The sequence below is a fragment of the Spea bombifrons genome, chromosome 11 (genome assembly GCF_027358695.1).
Source record: "Spea bombifrons isolate aSpeBom1 chromosome 11, aSpeBom1.2.pri, whole genome shotgun sequence".
Lineage (NCBI taxonomy): Eukaryota > Metazoa > Chordata > Amphibia > Anura > Pelobatidae > Spea > Spea bombifrons.
The window spans coordinates 198657-217355 of record NC_071097.1 but is presented as its reverse complement, the minus strand read 5'-3'; the positions used below and the strand labels follow the sequence as shown (position 1 = coordinate 217355).

Below are 18699 nucleotides of genomic sequence, written 5' to 3'. Positions count from 1 at the left end.
TCCCAGCTAACGGACTCCCTGCAGAGACCACGGCGGTCCTGGGATCAAAGAACAAACATATTTATAAATTAAATGGTTGATCCGGCTGTGAGGATAACGGTCAGGACAGGACCTGAGGATTATTTTAAGGCTCTCGCCCCTACCAGCCCACGTACGGCCCCTCTAGGGGTACATTCTGGACACTTACCCCTCCCTCGCTCGCTCAGAGTCCCTTCGGAACTCCTCCGGAGCTGATACTTTATGGCAATGCTAATGAAGTCCGTGTAGGGACAGGGTATGAAACCGCAGCAGTATTTACCCCAACCGGGTATTACCGGAATTCCCCCCCCTGAAACGTTTTGGGGGTCTTTAATATTTAACCTCTTCCTGTTGCGGGTACTGGGAGGTTAAGAAATACCCCCCCCGGGTGATACACTGGGTATGAAGTCACGATGGAGCCTTTGGCTCTCGGGACCTCACAGAGAGGCTGCTGGGTACAGGGGGCTTACAGTGTCAGACGAGGGGTCTGGGGGCCCCCGGCTGAGAATGATGGGAGGAGCCTAATGGCACCTGCTGGCAAATGAATCTTCAGCCATTAACATAAAGCAGCACGCCTGCAGCTGGCTGAGCAAACCCCCATCACCCTCAGACAGCATGTGCATTACCACTGAGGCTTTAACATTCCAGCTCTTGGTGTCACTTCCCTGTGTGCACTCCACCTCCTCACATACAGATCTAACGTTCAGCTAGAAACCCACAGAGCATCCCAGTCCTGTAAGCACCACCTCTGTGCAAACCCACAGCCTCTACGTTCCCCGTGCGTCCCAGCCCTGTACCCACCACCTCGGGGATCCCAAGATCAGTCCTCTTGCTCTGTGCCGGGATCTCCTCACTGCGCATGTGTAGACGCACGGAACACGGCGTCTTTGAGCTGGTCAAAGTCGCCATTTTTGTTGTGTGCATGTTTTATCGGAGATAAACGATCCCTACTGCCCTTATCAAAAATGGCTGCTCCATCAATCTTTTCCATCGAAATCACGAGTAACTTCCGGAGCCCAGCTTCTGCTACCGCCGTATTTCCGGAGTCCAGCATCCGCTGGCCCTTCTATGACCCCTTGCTCCTTAGCCAGTGTGTGTGAGTCACAACAAGAAGGGGGCAGTAGTGGGTGCAGTGTTAGGACGCCTGGCAGCTGTTGGAACATGGGGTTTGGCATGGTGTCTGCCACAGAATATTATTGGGATTGCGCATTATCATCAGGCTAATTGAGCGGTCACCATGGAAACCACACTGGCATCTCACCGGAATTGCCCTTTATACATAGCGAGCTCCCTTATAATAGGAGACATAGATTATGCTTCTTTCTGCCGATCCCAAGCTTTCTTAACCCTGGAAGTTCCATGTATCTACCACTCTTTCAGTAAGGGGTCGCAGATCCCGAGCACGGATAGGATGGTGTCACATTTGGATTTAGCGAAATAGACACATCGCTGTGATGATGTCATAAGAATATATGCCGCACGATGATGGCTCCTGGATGGGGGTAACTGGTCCTGACCCGCGCTGGTGTGGTACTGGCCTGTGCTGGCGAGTCACTAGGCTGCCCCCAACAAGGTACTAGGCTGCCCCCGATGAGGTACTAGGCTGCCCCCGACGAGGTACTAGGCTGCCCCCGACGAGGTACTAGGCTGCCCCCGACGAGGTACTAGGCTGCCCCCGACGGGGTACTAGGCTGCCCCTGATGAGGTACTAGGCTGCCCCTGATGAGGTACTAGGCTGCCCCTGATGAGGTACTAGGCTGTCCCGAGTGTCTGCGTGTCCGTGGGCACGTGTGAGTATCAGTGCGTGTGTTGGCGTGTGCGAGCGCGCTGGCGTGTAGACGGCACAATCTGGCTCTGCGAGAGGCTGGGGGGTCAGCTGCGTCTCCTGAGCCCACGCTGGGCCGACAGAAGGCTGCGGAGAGAGGGAGGGGCTGATGGGGGGAGGGGAGCTAATTTTTAAAAAATATATATTTAGTAAACAAATCTATGCATTCGCTGCCCACGGAGCCGGTGAAATTTCCTAAAAAATGTTTTTTTAGGAAAAAAACACATTTCTCTGTTAAATAAATTACTTTATCCCCCCCCCCAATTTCTGATATTCCAATATTTAAAATAAATAAAATCAGTTTATAAGCCGCTGGGAACCGGACGGAGTTTCAAGGAGATTTTTTGTGAATTTATTTTGAAGGAAATGTATAAATAACTGAAAGTCCGAGCTGTTAGGGGCCGCACTTCAGTATTAATAATAACTTAGAGCCAATAATTTACACAAACATTACGATAACACAGAATGTGGACGGCGACATCGTCTTTCGGGGGCCTGGAGGGCTCTTCTTCGGACGCAAGCCAAGAAGAACGGACAGCCGCTTAATAACCCCCCCCCCGCTTGGGAGCATCTCAGGTGTTAGCGCTCTTCTGCCATTACAGAGGAAAAAATCTCCGTCATCCTATCAGTCTGATCCCGTTACCCCACCTGGGGCAGTCCGACACAGCGTCACGGGGCAAACCGAGGAACAGACTTGTGAGGCCTTCTGGACGCGCTTATGTCTTAAAGATACAGCGACGCGTCAAAACGTTCATCCCGGATAAAAACACTTTAAGAACAGTCTGAGAGTTTTTCCTCCCCGGCGGTTAAAACAACTGGATGGCTTCCCTGACGTGCGAGATCTGGTGGCTGTGCAGGGTGGAGCGCTGTCTGAAGCACTTGCCGCACTTGGAGCAGGAGTAGGGCTTGTCTTCGTTGTGAATGCGCTGATGCGCCACGAGGTTCCCGCGGCCCCTGAAGCTCTTGCCGCACTCCCCGCAGGTGAACGGCTTCTCCCCGTTGTGGATGCGCTGGTGCGTGTCCAGCGAGAACTTGCGCGTGAAGCACTTCCCGCACTCGGGGCAGGAGAAGGGCTTCTCGCCGGTGTGGAGGCGCCGGTGGCGGACCAGGTCCGAGTTGGCGATGAAGTTCTTGCCGCAGTCGGGGCAGGAGATCTGCTTCTCCCCCGTGTGGTACCGCAGGTGGATGATCACCTCCGACTTGCTGGGTAACTGCACCCCGCAGCGGGGGCAGAGCAGCACGTTGGGGAGGTTCTGCCCCAACGCGTTATTCTCCCCCAGATTCCTTCTGTGGTGCGGGGCGGGCGCCTCGTTAAAGAGAGAGCATATGTATTCGTTCCGCGCATGTACCGCGGGGGCAGAATTATCGCTGCTGAAGGGGGCAACTTCGTACACTACCAATTCCTCCTTAACCTGGACATCCGGATACTCCTCCTCCTCGTAACGCCCAGTCCCCGGACCTCTCATCCGTAAGTTCTCGCAGGAACCGGATTGGCTCTGGATGGGGGTTCCAGACTCGCTCTGCTTTTCTCTTGGAGTATCCGGAACGTTTACTCCGGAGTCGCCCGGACTTTCAGAGGAATGCGAACACTGAACCTCTTCGGGTCCGGATTTCTCCTCCGTTCCTCCATCTGGAAAAAGATTAGCATCGATAACATGAAATAAAGAGACGCCCAACAACACCCTCCGCATCTCACCCCGTCATAACTTACCCGGAGAGCCGCGCGGCTGGTGGGTCTCCGTCATCACGTCCCTGTAAAGCTCCTTGTGTCCTTCTAAATACTCCCACTCCTCCATGGAGAAATAGACGGTGACATCATCACACCTTACAGGAACCTGAGACACACAATGAGCCGTCACCATCCAGACACACGCCTCGGTGTTACTGTATAACGTCCCGTTCCCAGCAGCGCTCACCTCTCCAGTCAGCAGGGACATCATCTTGTTGGTCAGTTCCAGGATCTTCTGCTCGCGGTTCCTCTCGTGGGTCGGCGAGTGAGGTGGAGGCACCGGGCTGGGGCTCCGGGTGCCGGGGGGTCCGTCTGATCCACCGTGTGGGCCGTGGCCGCCAGGCTTCCTCACGATCATGTAATCCTGTATGTTAGGAAAGTATTGGTGTTAAGAGGGAGCGGCGGAACCGTCTGATGGGGGTTCAGGGAATTTATAAGGTGGACGCAGGACGTTCCTGACGGGAGCTTCCATGTCAGTAGTGAGTATGTCCTCCCCGGCCTCCTGGACAGCCCTCTGTCTGATGACTCAGTTACTGTCAGACTCCACATCTTGCTCTACTCCTTGGAGATGTCTCAGGAAGACCTGCTGCTGTCTCTTTCTTGTCTCCATCTTCTAGAACCAGGACGCCATGTGACGCTCCGGGCCGGGCAACGAGTCACTCGGATGGAGTTTAATGTTATGCCTTAATGACCCCCCACCCCCATCAGGGGGTACAAAGAATACCCGAGCGTGCGACCGGTCAAGCCGGAGGCCGGTCTCCTCGACCCGGCGCGCTGCTGTCTGTGTCTGGGTCCTAGGAGGCTTTGGGGTCCAAATGGCCCATTTTGTGGGACAGGTTATGGTGGCCCCTTTGTCAGCATGGTGCAGAGCAGTATGAGGTGGTAGGAGGAGCACGGGGTGGGGCAATATTTCTGATAGGGCCCTTCATATAACAGCATTGGCCACGTTGTTTTGATCGAGGGCCGCTAAATGCTCTACATCACCCTCTACACGAGAAAGAGCCCTCACCTCTCCGGTCAGCAGGGAGATGATCTCCAGGGTGAGCTCCAGGATCCTCTCAGACACCCGGTTCCCGTCCTTCATGGTCACCGACGCCTTCAGAAAGGACTCTTCTCCCAGAGGAATGGACTCCCTGCAGAGACCACGGCGGTCCTGGGATCAAAGAGCAAACACTTTATATATAGAGAAGAGGAGCGGACGAGGAGCACGGTGGGGCAAGGGCTGTGAGAGGAGCGGGAGAAGAGCAGACGAGGAGAGTGGCGGGGAGAGAGAGGAGCAGACGAGTAGGGCTGAGAGAGGAGGGGACGAGGGGACGAGGAGACTGGCGGGGAGAGAGAGGAGCAGACGAGGACACCGATGGGGAGAGAGAGGGGCGGACGGAAAGCGAGATGGGGAGAGGAGCGGATGAGGGGAGCGGAGAGGAGCGGATGAGGAGTGGGCAAACAAGGAGCAGACGGGGAGAAGGGGGAGGAGCGGTTGAGGAGCACGGCGAGGAAAGAAGCGGGCAGGGAGAGAAGCGGACAAGGAATGAGGCGGGGAGAGGAGAGGTCAGGGAGTGCGGCGGGGAGAGGAGAGGTCAGGGAGTGCGGCAGGGAGAGGAGAGGTCGGGGAGGATCACATGCACTGATCACAACGTGCAATAATAACAATGAGTGGAGCACAAAAGGACCCAGCTGGGGAGTAAATGCTGCCTCACGTACCTCCTGCTGATATTAACCCCCTGGTGGCTGCAGGTTATTCACACAATCAGATCAGCCCAAGAGAGCCTTGCAGAGATATGGAGGGTACACCTCTACCACCTACAACGTGTCCAGCCCTGTACCCACTACGTCTGCTCACTCCAGTGTGCACCAACCCTATACCCGTTATATCGATCTCCAGGGTGTCAACGCCATGTACCCACTACCTTTGGGCGCCACGGAGAGTAAGCCCTGTACCCACTACCTCTCGCCTTCCCAGGGTGTCATAGCCAAATACCCACTACCTCTCGGCTCCCACTATCCACCATTCTGTCAGCGCCGGGGGAATCCCCTCAATGCGCATGCTCACGACGAGAGCACGCACTGCGCATGTGAGAACATATGGCACATTGGGTTTTGTTGCCAAACCATCTGTGGGCGGATCTGACGCCTTAGCGTCTTAGAAAGTAGAGAATCTGTTAATACGGCACTGCCCTCATCCAACATGGAAGCCCATAACCTCCGTTTCCGGTGTAAATACAAAGGCGGCCATTTTTCTGGAGCCCGACCTCCGCGTTATAGCTGCGTCGCTGAGCCGTGTGTGCCCCTGTGTGCGGGTGATGAGGAGTAGTAGGTGCAGTGCTTGGACACCTGGGTGCTTAATACATATCGTATGTACATGGTGCCTGCAGCAGGATATTATTGGGATTTGTCACTCAGACAGCCATACATTATGAAATCTGCATATGGATCTGTCACCATGGAAACCAGAGCTGTTGGCTGATCGCTCCACACTGCCCTTTGAGCATGCAACCGGCTTCTTTCCCGCCGCATTCGGAGCACCTGAGCATCTTCTCCCCGCCGCATTCCGAGCATGCAACCGGCTTCTCCCCGCCGCATTCCGAGCATGCAACTGTCTTCTCCCCGCCGCATTGCGAGCATGCAACCGGCTTCTCCCCGCCGCATTGCGAGCATCCAACCGGCTTCTCCCCACCGCATTCCGAGCATGCAACTGTCTTCTCCCCGCCGCATTGCGAGCACCCGAGCGTTTTCTCCCCGCCGCATTGCGAGCATGCAACCGGCTTCTCCCCGCCGCATTGGGAGCATGCAACCGGCTTCTCCCCGCCGCATTGCGAGCATCCAACCGGCTTCTCCCCACCGCATTCCGAGCATGCAACTGTCTTCTCCCCGCCGCATTGCGAGCACCCGAGCGTTTTCTCCCCGCCGCATTGCGAGCATGCAACCGGCTTCTCCCCGCCGCATTCCGAGCATGCAACCGGCTTCTCCCCGCCGCATTGCGAGCATGCAACCGGCTTCTCCCCACCGCATTCCGAGCACCCGAGCGTTTTCTCCCCGCCGCATTGCGAGCATGCAACCAGCTTCTCCCCGCCGCATCCCCAACACCCAAGCGTCTTCTCCCCACTGCATTCGGAGCATGCAACCGTCTTCTCCTCGCCGCATGCCCAACACCCAAGCACCTTCTCCCCACCGCATTCCCAGCACCCGAACTAGGGTGGTGGCACTGGTGAGGCGATGGCACCGGTGATGCCACAGACCGCACCTCTAGGATAAATAGCCGCACTTCACTGACTTTGTGGAGGCAGTTGCCGTCCCGTTCCCGTCACCCCTCCCCGTCCGCTCTCAGAGAATTACCCCCAATCTCATGCCGAAAGAGCTCCCTGGGGTGCCTCACGTTCCCCGGCAGACATATCGGGCTGCAGAGGACGTTTAACCCCTTCTTCAGTTGTGTTTACCCTTGTGTCAGGCGGACCCCTTTATTCCCCTTGCCCTGTACCGGGTCTGATGCTGAGAGGGTTAATTGCCCAAGTCTCGGGCAGGAGGTAAGGATCTGGCGGGGGTAGCCCGTCGGGGTGCAGGACGTCCCGACCAATGAACCGTAACAGGCTCCAGGCAGAAGTGGTAGAGGGGGTGGGTCCCTATATATACCGTATTGGCTCGGATATAGGCCGCCCCCGTATATAGGCCGCACCCTAAAAGTTTGGTGCTTTTTTAAAGAAAAAAGTTTTTTTCTTTAAAAAAGCACCAAAAAAACATGCTCCCACCCCCGAGATATGCTGCCACTGCCCCCCCCCGAGATATGCTGCCACTGTCCCCCCCCCGAGATATGCTGCCACTCTCCCCCCCCCCCCCGAGATATGCTGCCACTCTGCCCCCCCCGACTTACCGGAGCAGACTCCCGGGTGTCTTGCGGGGCCGGCGGGGGGCCTCTACGCAATACGCGTATACAAATTCTGGTGCCGGCACTCAGCGGATGTGCCGGCACCGCAAGTTGTATACGCGTATTGCGTAGATGTCCCCCGCCAGCCTCGCAAGACACCCGGGAGTCTGCTCCGGTAAGTCTTGGGGGCAGAGGTGAAACGCATCGTCCGGACGGTCACCGGCTGCGGCGATGCGGGTAAACAACCCGACACCCAACCCCCCCCATGGGAAGTGCTGGCAGGGGAGGCTGTCTGAGCGTATCAGACAGTAGGATACAGGTCCCCTGCACCGCTGCGGGTGATCTGTATCCTAACCCCGCTGCCTGCCCGGTGCCCGGGACTACATGTCCCGGGCGTCGGGCGCTAGACCCCGAATATAGGCCGCACCCCCACTTTAAAGACTTAAAGTGGGGGAAAAAAGTGCGGCCTATATTCGAGCCAATACGGTATATATAAAATCAGCCATTATAAACCCCTCCCCCCACCGAGAAGAAGAAAAAAGCTGATCCATTAAGTTAAAAAGGTTTATAAACAGGGACCAGTACAAAAACGTGAGATCAGGGAACACGGGAGGCGCGACGGGAGTCCGTACCGTCCTCACCCGCCAAGGAGAGGGGGGAGAGAGCGTTTCCATGGCCCGCCCCCGTCACGTGTGTATCCGCTGATGCTTGACCAGGTGTGAGCTCTGCGTGAAGCACTTCCCGCACGTGAAGCAGGAGAAGGGCTTCTCCCCCGTGTGGATCCGCTGGTGGATGACCAGGTGGGAGATCTGGCAGAAGCGCTTGCCGCAGTCGGCGCAGGAGAAGGGCTTCTCTCCGGTGTGGATGCGCTGGTGGACGACCAGGTGGGAGATGCGGGTGAAGTGCTTGCCGCACTCGGAGCACGGGATCTTCTTCGCCTTGTGGACGACCTGATGTCTGACGAGCTCCGCGCTGCTGGGGAAGCTCTCCTGACACGCGGAGCAGCGGAACGCGCCGTCCGTCAGGAGGGCTCTCTGCGCGGGCGCAGAGCCTGGTCTGCAGCTGGAGCTCCTCTTATGCTCTCCTCTCTTTGTCAGAGCCGTTCTCGCTTGATTAGTGCTCGCTCTGGGGCCCCCCGGCCGAGGCGCCGAGATGTATGAAACCTGCGAGTACACGGCTGTACCGGGAAGGTCACCCCCGCCGCCCGCCATCTTTATACGAGCCGATGTATAGTCCATGTGCATGAACTCCACTGGTGCGTAGACATCGCTGTATGAGAGACCACCTTCCTCCCAAGACCCCGGCTCCTCCTTGATATGTACAGAAGCGTAGTCCGCGTGCGGCTGGTCCGCCCCGGTAAAGATGTCGGGGTACGGTATATTCCCGTCGTTCCAGGTTGGGGGCTCCTCTTTAATATACGGCGACATATAATCCGCCGGGGGGTGTTTTGAGGAAGCGAAGACGTCTGCGCGTGACGGCGGTTCCTCCTCCTTGTGTGCAGACGTGTATTCTGCCTCTGCCGGGGGAAAGCCACCGGCGAGCTTTCCTCCTTCATGCGCAGCCGGTTCATCCTTAATGGTGGCCGGTGGGTATTGTACCGGGTCATAAACGTCAGGGGCCAGGAGGTGTCCTCCCTCAAACGCAGGGGATTCTTCCTTGATGTGAACAGATCCGTACGGCGCATGTTCTGGGGACGAGAAGGACGCATGTTCTGGGGACGAGAAGGACACATGTTCTGGGGGGGTGTTGGCTCTGGCCAAGGGCTCTCCCTCCGAGGCTGGTTCCTCCGCCAAGTTCCTCTGGGGTTTCCTCTGCGAGTTAGAGGGTCTGAAGGCCCTTTCCTTCCCACTGATTGGCCTCCCACTTTTGTCAGTCCTGTGGAGACCCCCAGGTGCATTTATACGCACGGGACCACCTGACCAAAACAAACACACCATTAGACAAAGTATGGAGAGCGGTGGGCGGGTGTGACGGATGGGTGGGGTCGGTGGGTGTGGTTTCAGTGAAGTGGTGGGTTTTGTGTTTTTTTTCTTGAATATTTAGAGGCAAGGTGAGAGATTAGGTGGAGCGAGGGGCAAATGGGGCCACCCAAGGGAAAAGAAGGGGTGAAAAGGAAAGCTTTAGCCCTAGCGAGGGGTATTTTGTTATAAGGGAAGAAATGTACGGGGGGGGGGTTTGCAGTCAGAGCCGTGGGGTTTGGCTTTTGTATGTTATTTACCCACCGAGCCTTTAAAGTGTAAGGGATCGTGAGCGCCGGGGACGTTAGCTGCTATCTATGTATTACCCCAAATCCCATCTGCCCGCCCTCCAATCTCTCTCTTACCGGGAGTGACGAGGGGCCGCCGACTCTCCTCACTCCTGTTATCCGCTTCTTCCACATCTTCCCACCCCTGTGACAAGAAACGAGAGACACGATGAGTCGCTCCCCACCCCTCCATGAAGAAACAGATAGTGACATCATCACACCGTACAGGAACCTGAGACACACAATGAGCCGTCACCATCCAGACACACGCCTCGGTGTTACTGTATAACGTCCCGTTCCCAGCAGCGCTCACCTCTCCAGTCAGCAGGGACATCATCTTGTTGGTCAGTTCCAGGATCTTCTGCTCACTATTCCTCTCGTGGGTCAGCGAGTGAGGTGGAGGCACCGGGCTGGGGCTCTGGGTCCCGCCGCTGTATGAGATGCACTCACCGGACTTCTTCACCACCAAACAATCCTACACGTTAAAATAGGGAGACTAAGCCAAGGAGAAGCAAACATGGTGGCCCACAGAACCTGCCGCAGACCTTCATCAGTCTACTTCTCCTCGTTTTCCAGTAAGGACTCTCAGAACCCACAAAGGGTGGGCCTTGAGGACTGGAGCCATGGGCTACTCGGGGGTCAACATAGTTGTCAACTCCTGGACAAAAAGCCTCAGGTACATGGTGAGGGCCATGGGGCCCAAAAGAGAGGCTACTTCACACTCTCCCTTATGATTGCGAGGAAAGGTTCTACCAAACGGAAAGCTTTAAACGTGAGCAACAAATGACCGGCAACCACAGCAGTCAGTCGGGGGGCAGGAAGGGCCCCGGCGCTGGTATTACTGCCTGAGACAGTCTAATACCCCCCCACCTCTCCGGTCAGAAGGGAGATGATCTCCAGGGTCAGGTCCAGAATCCTCCCAGCAACCCGGCTCCTGTCTTTGGTCATCATCACGGAGCCAATCCCGGGGGTCCTGAGATGTGACCTCACCAGTCAGCTCCAGGAGAATTCCGGTTCACAGCAAACTGGGAAAAAGAAACAGGAAGTCAGCCAGAGCGCCACCTTGTGAACCCCCCATCTACCCCACCCCCTGAAGCTCCTCCCACATCTACCCAATTCTCCCCCACGAAGCCCCTCCGCATCTATCACAGCACATGAAGACCTTAAACAACCCAGTTATCCATTCTTCTGCCCTGTAATAGTCCTGCTGCCCCCTCCCATTAGCCTGGTTTACAGCCCCCACAAGCACATCCACCAGTAGAGCCCCACTGACAACCCCCGCCAGTTACTGAGCCCAGTAAAGACCCCCCCCGCCAGTTACTGAGCCCAGTACAGCCCCACCGACCCCCCCGTTACTGAGCCCAGTACAGCCCCACCGACCCCCCCGTTACTGAGCCCAGTACAGCCCCACTGACCCCCCAGTTACTGAGCCCAGTACAGCCCCACCGACCCCCCAGTTACTGAGCCCAGTACAGCCCCACCGACCCCCCCGTTACTGAGCCCAGTACAGCCCCACCGACCCCCCAGTTACTGAACCCAGTACAGCCCCACCGACCCCCCAGTTACTGAGCCCAGTACAGCCCCACCGACCCCCCAGTTACTGAGTCCAGTACAGCCCCACCGACCCCCCAGTTACTGAGCCCAGTACAGCCCCACCGACCCCCCAGTTACTGAGCCCAGTACAGCCCCACCGACCCCCCAGTTACTGAGCCCAGTACAGCCCCACCGACTCCCCAGTTACTGAGCCCAGTACAGCCCCACCGACCCCCCAGTTACTGAGCCCAGTACAACCCCACCGACTCCCCAGTTACTGAGCCCAGTACAGCCCCACCGACTCCCCAGTTACTGAGCCCAGTACAGCCCCACCGACCCCCAGTTACTGACCCCAGGGGGGGTACGAACAGCAGTATAACCCGGTGACCCCAGTACCGGTCCCTCAGCTCGCCCTCTAATCTCATTCGGCCGCACCATGACGTCAACAGGCGCGGGAGGGGGGGGGCATGCAGGAGTCTATTCTCAGTATATTTCCCGAGATTCTCAGCGAAATGCAGCCTGGCAGGAGGCGGGGCAGTAATTAGGGGGTGGGACCTACTGACAACGGTACATACATCTTCCTTATGCGTTACCATGGTAACAGGTGGAGGCCTGCGGGGTCCCCAAAGCAGTCTTCCTGGCGGCCATGATTGTTTTTTTGGGGGAAAAAAAAGAAACGCTTCCAGGGTCCATGTGACCTATTCAGACCTGCAGCCAGTGATTGGTCGGTGTTCCGGTTGTTGCTCAGTTTCGCTTCCGGTGTCAATAGCTGGAGGGGTGAGCTCTATAGAGTAGGCAGATGTTGGGGAGAAATGGCGACTGTGGCCCCTAGGCAAGATGGGACAGGGGTTCTTATTGCTTCACTATGTGGCCCTATTACTGTATACAGCACCGGGGGTAATTATGTCACTGTTTTGGGGTATTTATAGGCTTGTGTCAGAAGATCTGCAAAGATGAATAAGGACCTGGACCAGGTGACCGAGAGGATCCTGGACCTCACCCTGGAGATCATCTCCCTGCTGACAGGAGAGGTGAGGGGTCTGTACGGGGGTTAGCATGGTGGGAGTTACCTTCCAATTAGACTAGGACACGGCGGTCTCTTTTCTCCTGTAGACATTTGATGTCTCCTCCATGGTGTTGGGCTTTGGTGTTTTGTTTGTTGTTGGCCACTTTTTATCGAAGGAGATAGCTTTTTTGGGCAAACACAAACGTTAAGTCACCCCGGCTTTTGAGACCTCGGAGGTCTTCTCCAGATGACCCGTCTCTGTAGAAAGCATAATTTTCCACATTGATAGAAGTTTATTCTTTTCTCAAAACGCAGGATTATGTGATTGTGAAGAAGTCCGGTGAGCGGGATTCCTTCGGCCGCAGCTCACGAGGGTTAGGGGGATGCCACGCAACCCAGATCCCCGGCTCGGAGTTCCCAGCGCTCTCTCAGTTACACGAGAAGAACATGGACAAGAAGATCCTAGAGCTGATCGACAAGATCATCCATCTCTTGACCGGAGTGGTGAGCTCTGCCGGGAACGGTTTCTTTTGGCCGGATGATGATATCACTTCCTAACGTCTGTCTCTTTATCCAGGATTGGCCGGATTTAGAAGAAACCAAAAAACCTTTCGGGGACGTGGTGATGGAATCCCACCACCTCTTCATCTCGCTGGGTGAGAGAAATGGTTGTGTGTTGAGCAGACGCCATCCGCATGTCTACAAGCCTCGTGTCACGGGGCCGCTTTTCCCAAGGGCCGTCTTAAAACCTCTTAAAGAGGTCATCTGGCCAATGGGTGAAGGACATTAGGATGGGTCACCAGTAAAGAAGGGTTGAGTCAGACGTGATCAGTGATGAAGACAATGACCCTGACAACTAGAGCTTTAAACCTCATGCTACAATGTTTATTTTCAACAGACGGGTCCGTGAGCAGAGGTCCTCCAGATGGTCGCCACATCACCGTCCTTCCACCACTTCCTGAAATTAAGCAGAAAACTGAGCACAAGGAGACATTGGGTGGATGTCGTATCTCCGAGAACACGGGAGAGGGATCTGCTTCCTCTGCTCCAGGTTACACCCCAACAGAGCGTAATGTGAAAGAGGAGCCAGCTTCACGTGTGGAAGGGTCCCCTGCGGACACTGAGGATCCTTCACCCATTCAGTTCAGGGAGGAACCTGCCACGCGTGAGAAGGGAGGCCCCACGGATGTGGACGTTAACACACAGAGAAGACATCCATCACCTCGCTTCCTGGAGGAAGAGGTAAACCTTGTGGGCAGAAGGTCTTCACCATCCACGGACCGTAGAGAAGTAAAACCAGGAGAATTGAGGACCTCCGATAAGGACGAAGAACCCGGCCAGAAACGGAAGAGGCTGACCTGCTTTGACTGTGGGAAGGAATTCGCTTACAAGTCGATGCTGGTGATACACGAGAGGGTCCACACGGAGGAGAGACCGTACCCCTGCCCCGAGTGCGGGAAGTGCTTCAGCAGGAAGTCCCATCTGGTTACCCACCAGAAGATCCACACCGGAGAGAAGGAGTTCAGCTGCTCGGAGTGCGGGAAGGGCTTCAACCAGGAGGCCAACCTTGTCGCCCATCAGAGGATCCACACGGGGGAGAAGCCCTTCTGCTGCCCGGACTGCGGGAGGTGCTTCAGTCGGAAGATCTATCTCAGTACCCACCAGAGGACGCACACGGGGGAGAAGCCATTCCTGTGCTCTGAGTGCGGGAAAAGCTTCAGCCAGAAGTCGGCTCTTAACACTCACCAGAGGACTCACAGCACGGAGAAACCATGTTCCTGCCCCGAGTGCGGGAAGTCCTTCAGTCAGAAGTCCTACCTGAACACACACAGGAGAGTCCACGCGGAGGAGAAGCCCTCATCTTGTTCCGAATGAGGAGTAACCGTTACTACCAGGGCAGCAGACTGCGCAGGAGAAGCCCTGCACCCTGCATTTTCTATACCAGGGACCTCTAGAGAACCCACAGAGCTGTAAAAATAAAGATTTTAGTGGGAAATCTACTCCTTTTATACTTTACTGAAAGGGTGGTAGATAGGTCGAACAGCCTCCCAGCAGAAGCCATCTTTGCGGTTCTGAGTTGCTGTGCATGCCGGAGGTTATCGTGCTGGTTCTAGGTTCCTGTGCATGCCGGCGGCAAGTGATGCTGATGATGTCATACCCGGCCCCCAACCTGTTATTTTCCCCAAATACATTTTTAGTTCTTAAATTCAGCATTTCTGAGGTGTGACTGTAAGGGTCAATAGTCACCCTGGCTGTATTAAAAAGATTGCGGGTCATAAAAAAGAAAAAAAACTTTAAATAAAAAGAAGTTTGAAAAAAAGAATGTTGGGGATGGCGTCGCTATGTGTGGCCGTGTGTTGCTTTGCCCGCCACAAATTTTTCACGGCTATATTGCTTTACTAGGGAGCTGAATCGGTGGGACTGAACCACATTTTAACCCTTTGATACTCTAAAGCCTTCTCTGGACTCCATTAATGAGGCACCTGTGCGGCAGGTGGGCTGCTGAGTGGTGGCGGGTTGGGCAGTGTGCGGCCGTGCAGTGTGACGGAATCACCAATATTTATGCTTCGGGTGTTTTTGGAATGGTAAAAATAAAAAGATTGCGGGTGAGGGGCAGCCGAGGGGCAGATGGTACAGGGACAACAGCCCAGGGGCAGATGGTACAGGGACAACAGCCCAGGGGCAGAGGGTACAGGGACAACAGCCCTGGGGCAGAGGGTACAGGGATAACTGGGAACAGGGGTAGTTGGTTAGAGGACTAGAAGAGCCCATGGGGATGGTTGGTTAAGAGGTCTGGGGAAGTCAAAACTTTACGCTCAATTGGGTGTTCATGCAAGTGACCCCCCCCACCTCTCTAACGGCGGAGGGGACCGCCGGCCTCTCTAACGGCGGAGGGGACCGCCGGCCTCTCTAACGGCGGAGGGGACCGCCGGCCTCTCTAACGGCGGAGGGGACCGCCGGCCTCTCTAACGGCGGAGGGGACCGCCGGCCTCTCTAACGGCGGAGGGGACCGCCGGCCTCTCTAACGGCGGAGGGGACCGCCGGCCTCTGTAACGGCGGAGGAGACCGCCGGCCTCTCTAACGGCGGAGGGGACCGCCGGCCTCTCTAACGGCGGAGGGGACCGCCGGCCTTTCTAACGGCGGAGGGGACCGCCGGCCTCTCTAACGGCGGAGGGGACCGCCGGCCTCTCTAACGGCGGAGGGGACCGCCGGCCTCTCTAACGGCGGAGGGGACCCCCGGTCTCTCTAACGGCGGGGGGGAACGCCGGCCTCTCTAACGGCGGAGGGGACCGCCGGCCTCTCTAACGTTAATCTCTTTGTTATTTATTGAGACGTCTCGCGGTCCCGTTAACCTCTGTTATTTATTGAGACGTCTCGCGGTCCCGTTAATCTCTGTGTTATTGAGACGTCTCGCGGTCCCGTTTATCTCTTTGTTATTTATTGAGACGTCTCGCGGTCCCGTTAATCTCTGTGTTATTGAGACGTCCCGCGGTCCCGTTAATCTCTTTGTTATTTATTGAGACGTCTCGCAGTCCCGTTAATCTCTGTGTTATTGAGACGTCTCGCGGTCCCGTTAATCTCTGTGTTATTGAGACATCTCGCGGTCCCGTTAATCTCTGTTATTTATTGAGACGTCTCGCTGTCCCGTTAATCTCTGTGTTATTGAGACATCTCGCGGTCCCGTTAATCTCTGTGTTATTGAGACATCTCGCGGTCCCGTTAATCTCTGTGTTATTTATTGAGACGTCTCGCGGTCCCGTTAATCTCTGTGTTATTTATTGAGACGTCTCGCGGTCCCGTTAATCTCTGTGTTATTGAGACGTCTCGCGGTTCCGTTAACCTGTTATTTATTGAGACGTCTCGCGGTCCCGTTAATCTCTGTGTTATTTATTGAGACGTCTCGCGGTCCCGTTAATCTCTGTGTTATTGAGACGTCTCGCTGTCCCGTTAATCTCTGTGTTATTGAGACGTCTCGCTGTCCCGTTAATCTCTGTGTTATTGAGACGTCCCGCGGTCCCGTTAATCTCTGTATTATTGAGACGTCTCGCGGTCCCGTTAATCTCTGTGTTATTGAGACGTCTCGCGGTTCCGTTAACCTGTTATTTTTTGAGACGTCTCGCGGTCCCGTTAATCTCTGTGTTATTGAGACGTCTCGCTGTCCCGTTAATCTCTGTGTTATTGAGACGTCCCGCGGTCCCGTTAATCTCTGTATTATTGAGACGTCTCGCGGTCCCGTTAATCTCTGTGTTATTGAGACGTCTCGCGGTCTTGTTAATCTCTGTGTTATTTATTGAGACGTCTCGCGGTCCCGTTAATCTCTTTGTTATTGAGACGTCTCGCGGTCCCGTTAATCTCTGTGTTATTGAGACGTCTCGCGGTCCCGTTAATCTCTGTGTTATTTATTGAGACGTCTCGCGGTCCCGTTAATCTCTTTGTTATTGAGACGTCTCGCGGTCCCGTTAATCTCTGTGTTATTGAGACGTCTCGCGGTCCCGTTAATCTCTGTGTTATTGAGACGTCTCGCGGTCCCGTTAATCTCTTTGTTATTGAGACGTCTCGCGGTCCCGTTAATCTCTGTGTTATTGAGACGTCTCGCGGTTCCGTTAACCTCTGTTATTTATTGAGACGTCTCGCGGTCCCGTTAATCTGTGTTATTGAGACGTCTCGCGGTCCCGTTAATCTCTGTGTTATTGAGACGTCTCGCGGTCCCGTTAACCTCTGTTATTTATTGAGACGTCTCGCGGTCCCGTTAATCTCTGTATTATTGAGACGTCTCGCGGTCCCGTTAATCTCTTTGTTATTGAGACATCTCGCGGTCCCGTTAACCTCTGTGTTATTTATTGAGACGTTTCATTTACTAAACCCACACCCGGAAGGGCTTTCTTCAGATACCATTATTCTTATCAAATCCCCTAATTTACTATAAAAATAAATTATAAAATGTGAATTTTATTTTTTTTAAAACACTGATTTTTATGTTTAAAAAATATTAAAAGAAATAAAAAGAAAAACCTGCGAAATACATTCTGATATCTGACCTGAGAGGGTGGAATGTTTTTCTATCGTGTGTTTTTGCATTTTCCCTCCAAGTTTTAGGGTGATAGGTACAAGTAGCGCATTCCTATGGGGAAAAAAAAATGTTTTTTCCAAATCTGGTCTTCCTGCCCCCACGTCCTATTTGGGAACTCTTTGAAGACGTTCAGTTGAAGTTACCCCCTCAGACCATATATATGTTTGAAAACTAGACACCCCCAGGGTATTTCAGATGCTGATATTTTAACCCTTTCCATGCACTGATTCAAATATACATTATACAGGGTTCAGCTCGCTGATTTAACTATACATTATACAGGGGGCCGGCTCACTGATTTAACTATACATTATACAGGGGGCCGGTCACTGATTTAACTATACATTATACAGGGGGCCGGGTCACTGATTTATCTATACATTATACAGGGGAACGGCTCACTCATTTAACTATACATTATACAGGGGTCGGGTCACTCATTTATCTATACATTATACAGGGGGCCGGTCACTCATTTAACTATACATTATACAGGGGGCCGGTCACTGATTTAACTATACATTATACAGGGGGCCGGTCACTGATTTAACTATACATTATACAGGGGGCCGGGTCACTCATTTATCTATACATTATACAGGGGGCCGGTCACTCATTTAACTATACATTATACAGGGGGCCGGTCACTGATTTAACTATACATTATACAGGGGGCCGGTCACTGATTTAACTATACATTATACAGGGGGCCGGGTCACTGATTTATCTATACATTATACAGGGGAACGGCTCACTCATTTAACTATACATTATACAGGGGCCGGGTCACTGATTTATCTATACATTATACAGGGGGCCGGTCACTCATTTAACTATACATTATACAGGGGGCCGGTCACTGATTTAACTATACATTATACAGGGGCCGGTCACTGATTTATCTATACATTATACAGGGGGCCGGTCACTGATTTAACTATACATTATACAGGGGGCCGGCTCACTCATTTAACTATACATTATACAGGGGTCGGGTCACTGATTTAGCTATACAGTATACAGGGGGCCGGTCACTGATTTATCTATACGTTATACAGGGGCTGGGTCACTGATTTATCTATACATTATACAGGGGGCCGGCTCACTGATTTAACTATACATTATACAGCTTGTTATAAGGACAGCCTAGATGGGCACAGACACTGCATGATGGGAGATAACGACGCTCGCCCCGGGCGCTTCGTCCTGCAACAATCTATTAGGCCCATGAGCTGGCACTCTACTCTGCTGTATCCAATAGCTGCTCGTTCCCCCCCTCCCGTAACACCATGCGCTACTGGCCAACCGCCTACCAACACAAAGCGTGGGTTTTATTGACACGTGCACCACAGCTTACAAGGGGTTAAAGCAACAACTCGATAGAAAAATAATGTACAGCCAATAGAAAGTTCC

At 54.3% G+C, this 18699-nt stretch overlaps 4 protein-coding genes across 4 annotated transcripts in view; 1 reads left to right on the top strand and 3 right to left on the bottom strand.

Moving 5' to 3' along the window:
- Positions 1-2612: 2612 nt before the first annotated feature.
- Positions 2613-3408, bottom strand: LOC128469182 (gastrula zinc finger protein XlCGF67.1-like). The gene has a single exon (XM_053451018.1). It carries the CDS (start codon positions 3307-3309, stop codon positions 2650-2652), a length of 660 nt encoding a protein of 219 aa, XP_053306993.1. The 5' UTR covers positions 3310-3408; the 3' UTR covers positions 2613-2649.
- On the bottom strand, positions 3385-5588 carry LOC128469245 (gastrula zinc finger protein XlCGF66.1-like; the record flags this gene model as incomplete). The annotated part of the gene is made up of 4 exons (XM_053451074.1): positions 5274-5588; positions 4582-4725; positions 3555-3936; positions 3385-3473 (listed from the first exon to the last, which is right to left on the bottom strand). Coding segments are annotated over exons 2-4 (546 nt in total), but the record flags the coding sequence as incomplete, so codon positions are not given.
- A 471-nt stretch (positions 5589-6059) lies between these two features.
- Positions 6060-6764, top strand: LOC128469219 (uncharacterized). The gene has a single exon (XM_053451044.1). The coding sequence runs from the start codon at positions 6060-6062 to the stop codon at positions 6762-6764; it is 705 nt and encodes a 234-aa protein (XP_053307019.1).
- Positions 6765-7981: 1217 nt separating this feature from the next.
- The window catches only part of LOC128469218 (uncharacterized), a 31285-nt gene continuing 20567 nt past the window's right edge, over positions 7982-18699 (bottom strand). Inside the window, exons 15-20 of the mRNA XM_053451043.1 lie at positions 16633-16826; positions 16121-16312; positions 13497-14033; positions 9990-10151; positions 9755-9821; positions 7982-9346 (exon numbers count right to left, since the gene is read on the bottom strand). Of these exons, the coding sequence (XP_053307018.1) occupies positions 8118-9346; positions 9755-9821; positions 9990-10151; positions 13497-14033; positions 16121-16312; positions 16633-16826 (2381 nt within the window). The 3' untranslated portion in view covers positions 7982-8117. The remainder of the gene's footprint in view (positions 9347-9754; positions 9822-9989; positions 10152-13496; positions 14034-16120; positions 16313-16632; positions 16827-18699) is intronic.

Coding starts and splice junctions, on each gene's coding strand:
- LOC128469182 (XM_053451018.1), bottom strand. CDS start 3,309: ATGAGAGGTCCGGGGACTGGGCGTTACGAGGAGGAGGAGTATCCGGAT.
- LOC128469219 (XM_053451044.1), top strand. CDS start 6,060: ATGCAACCGGCTTCTTTCCCGCCGCATTCGGAGCACCTGAGCATCTTC.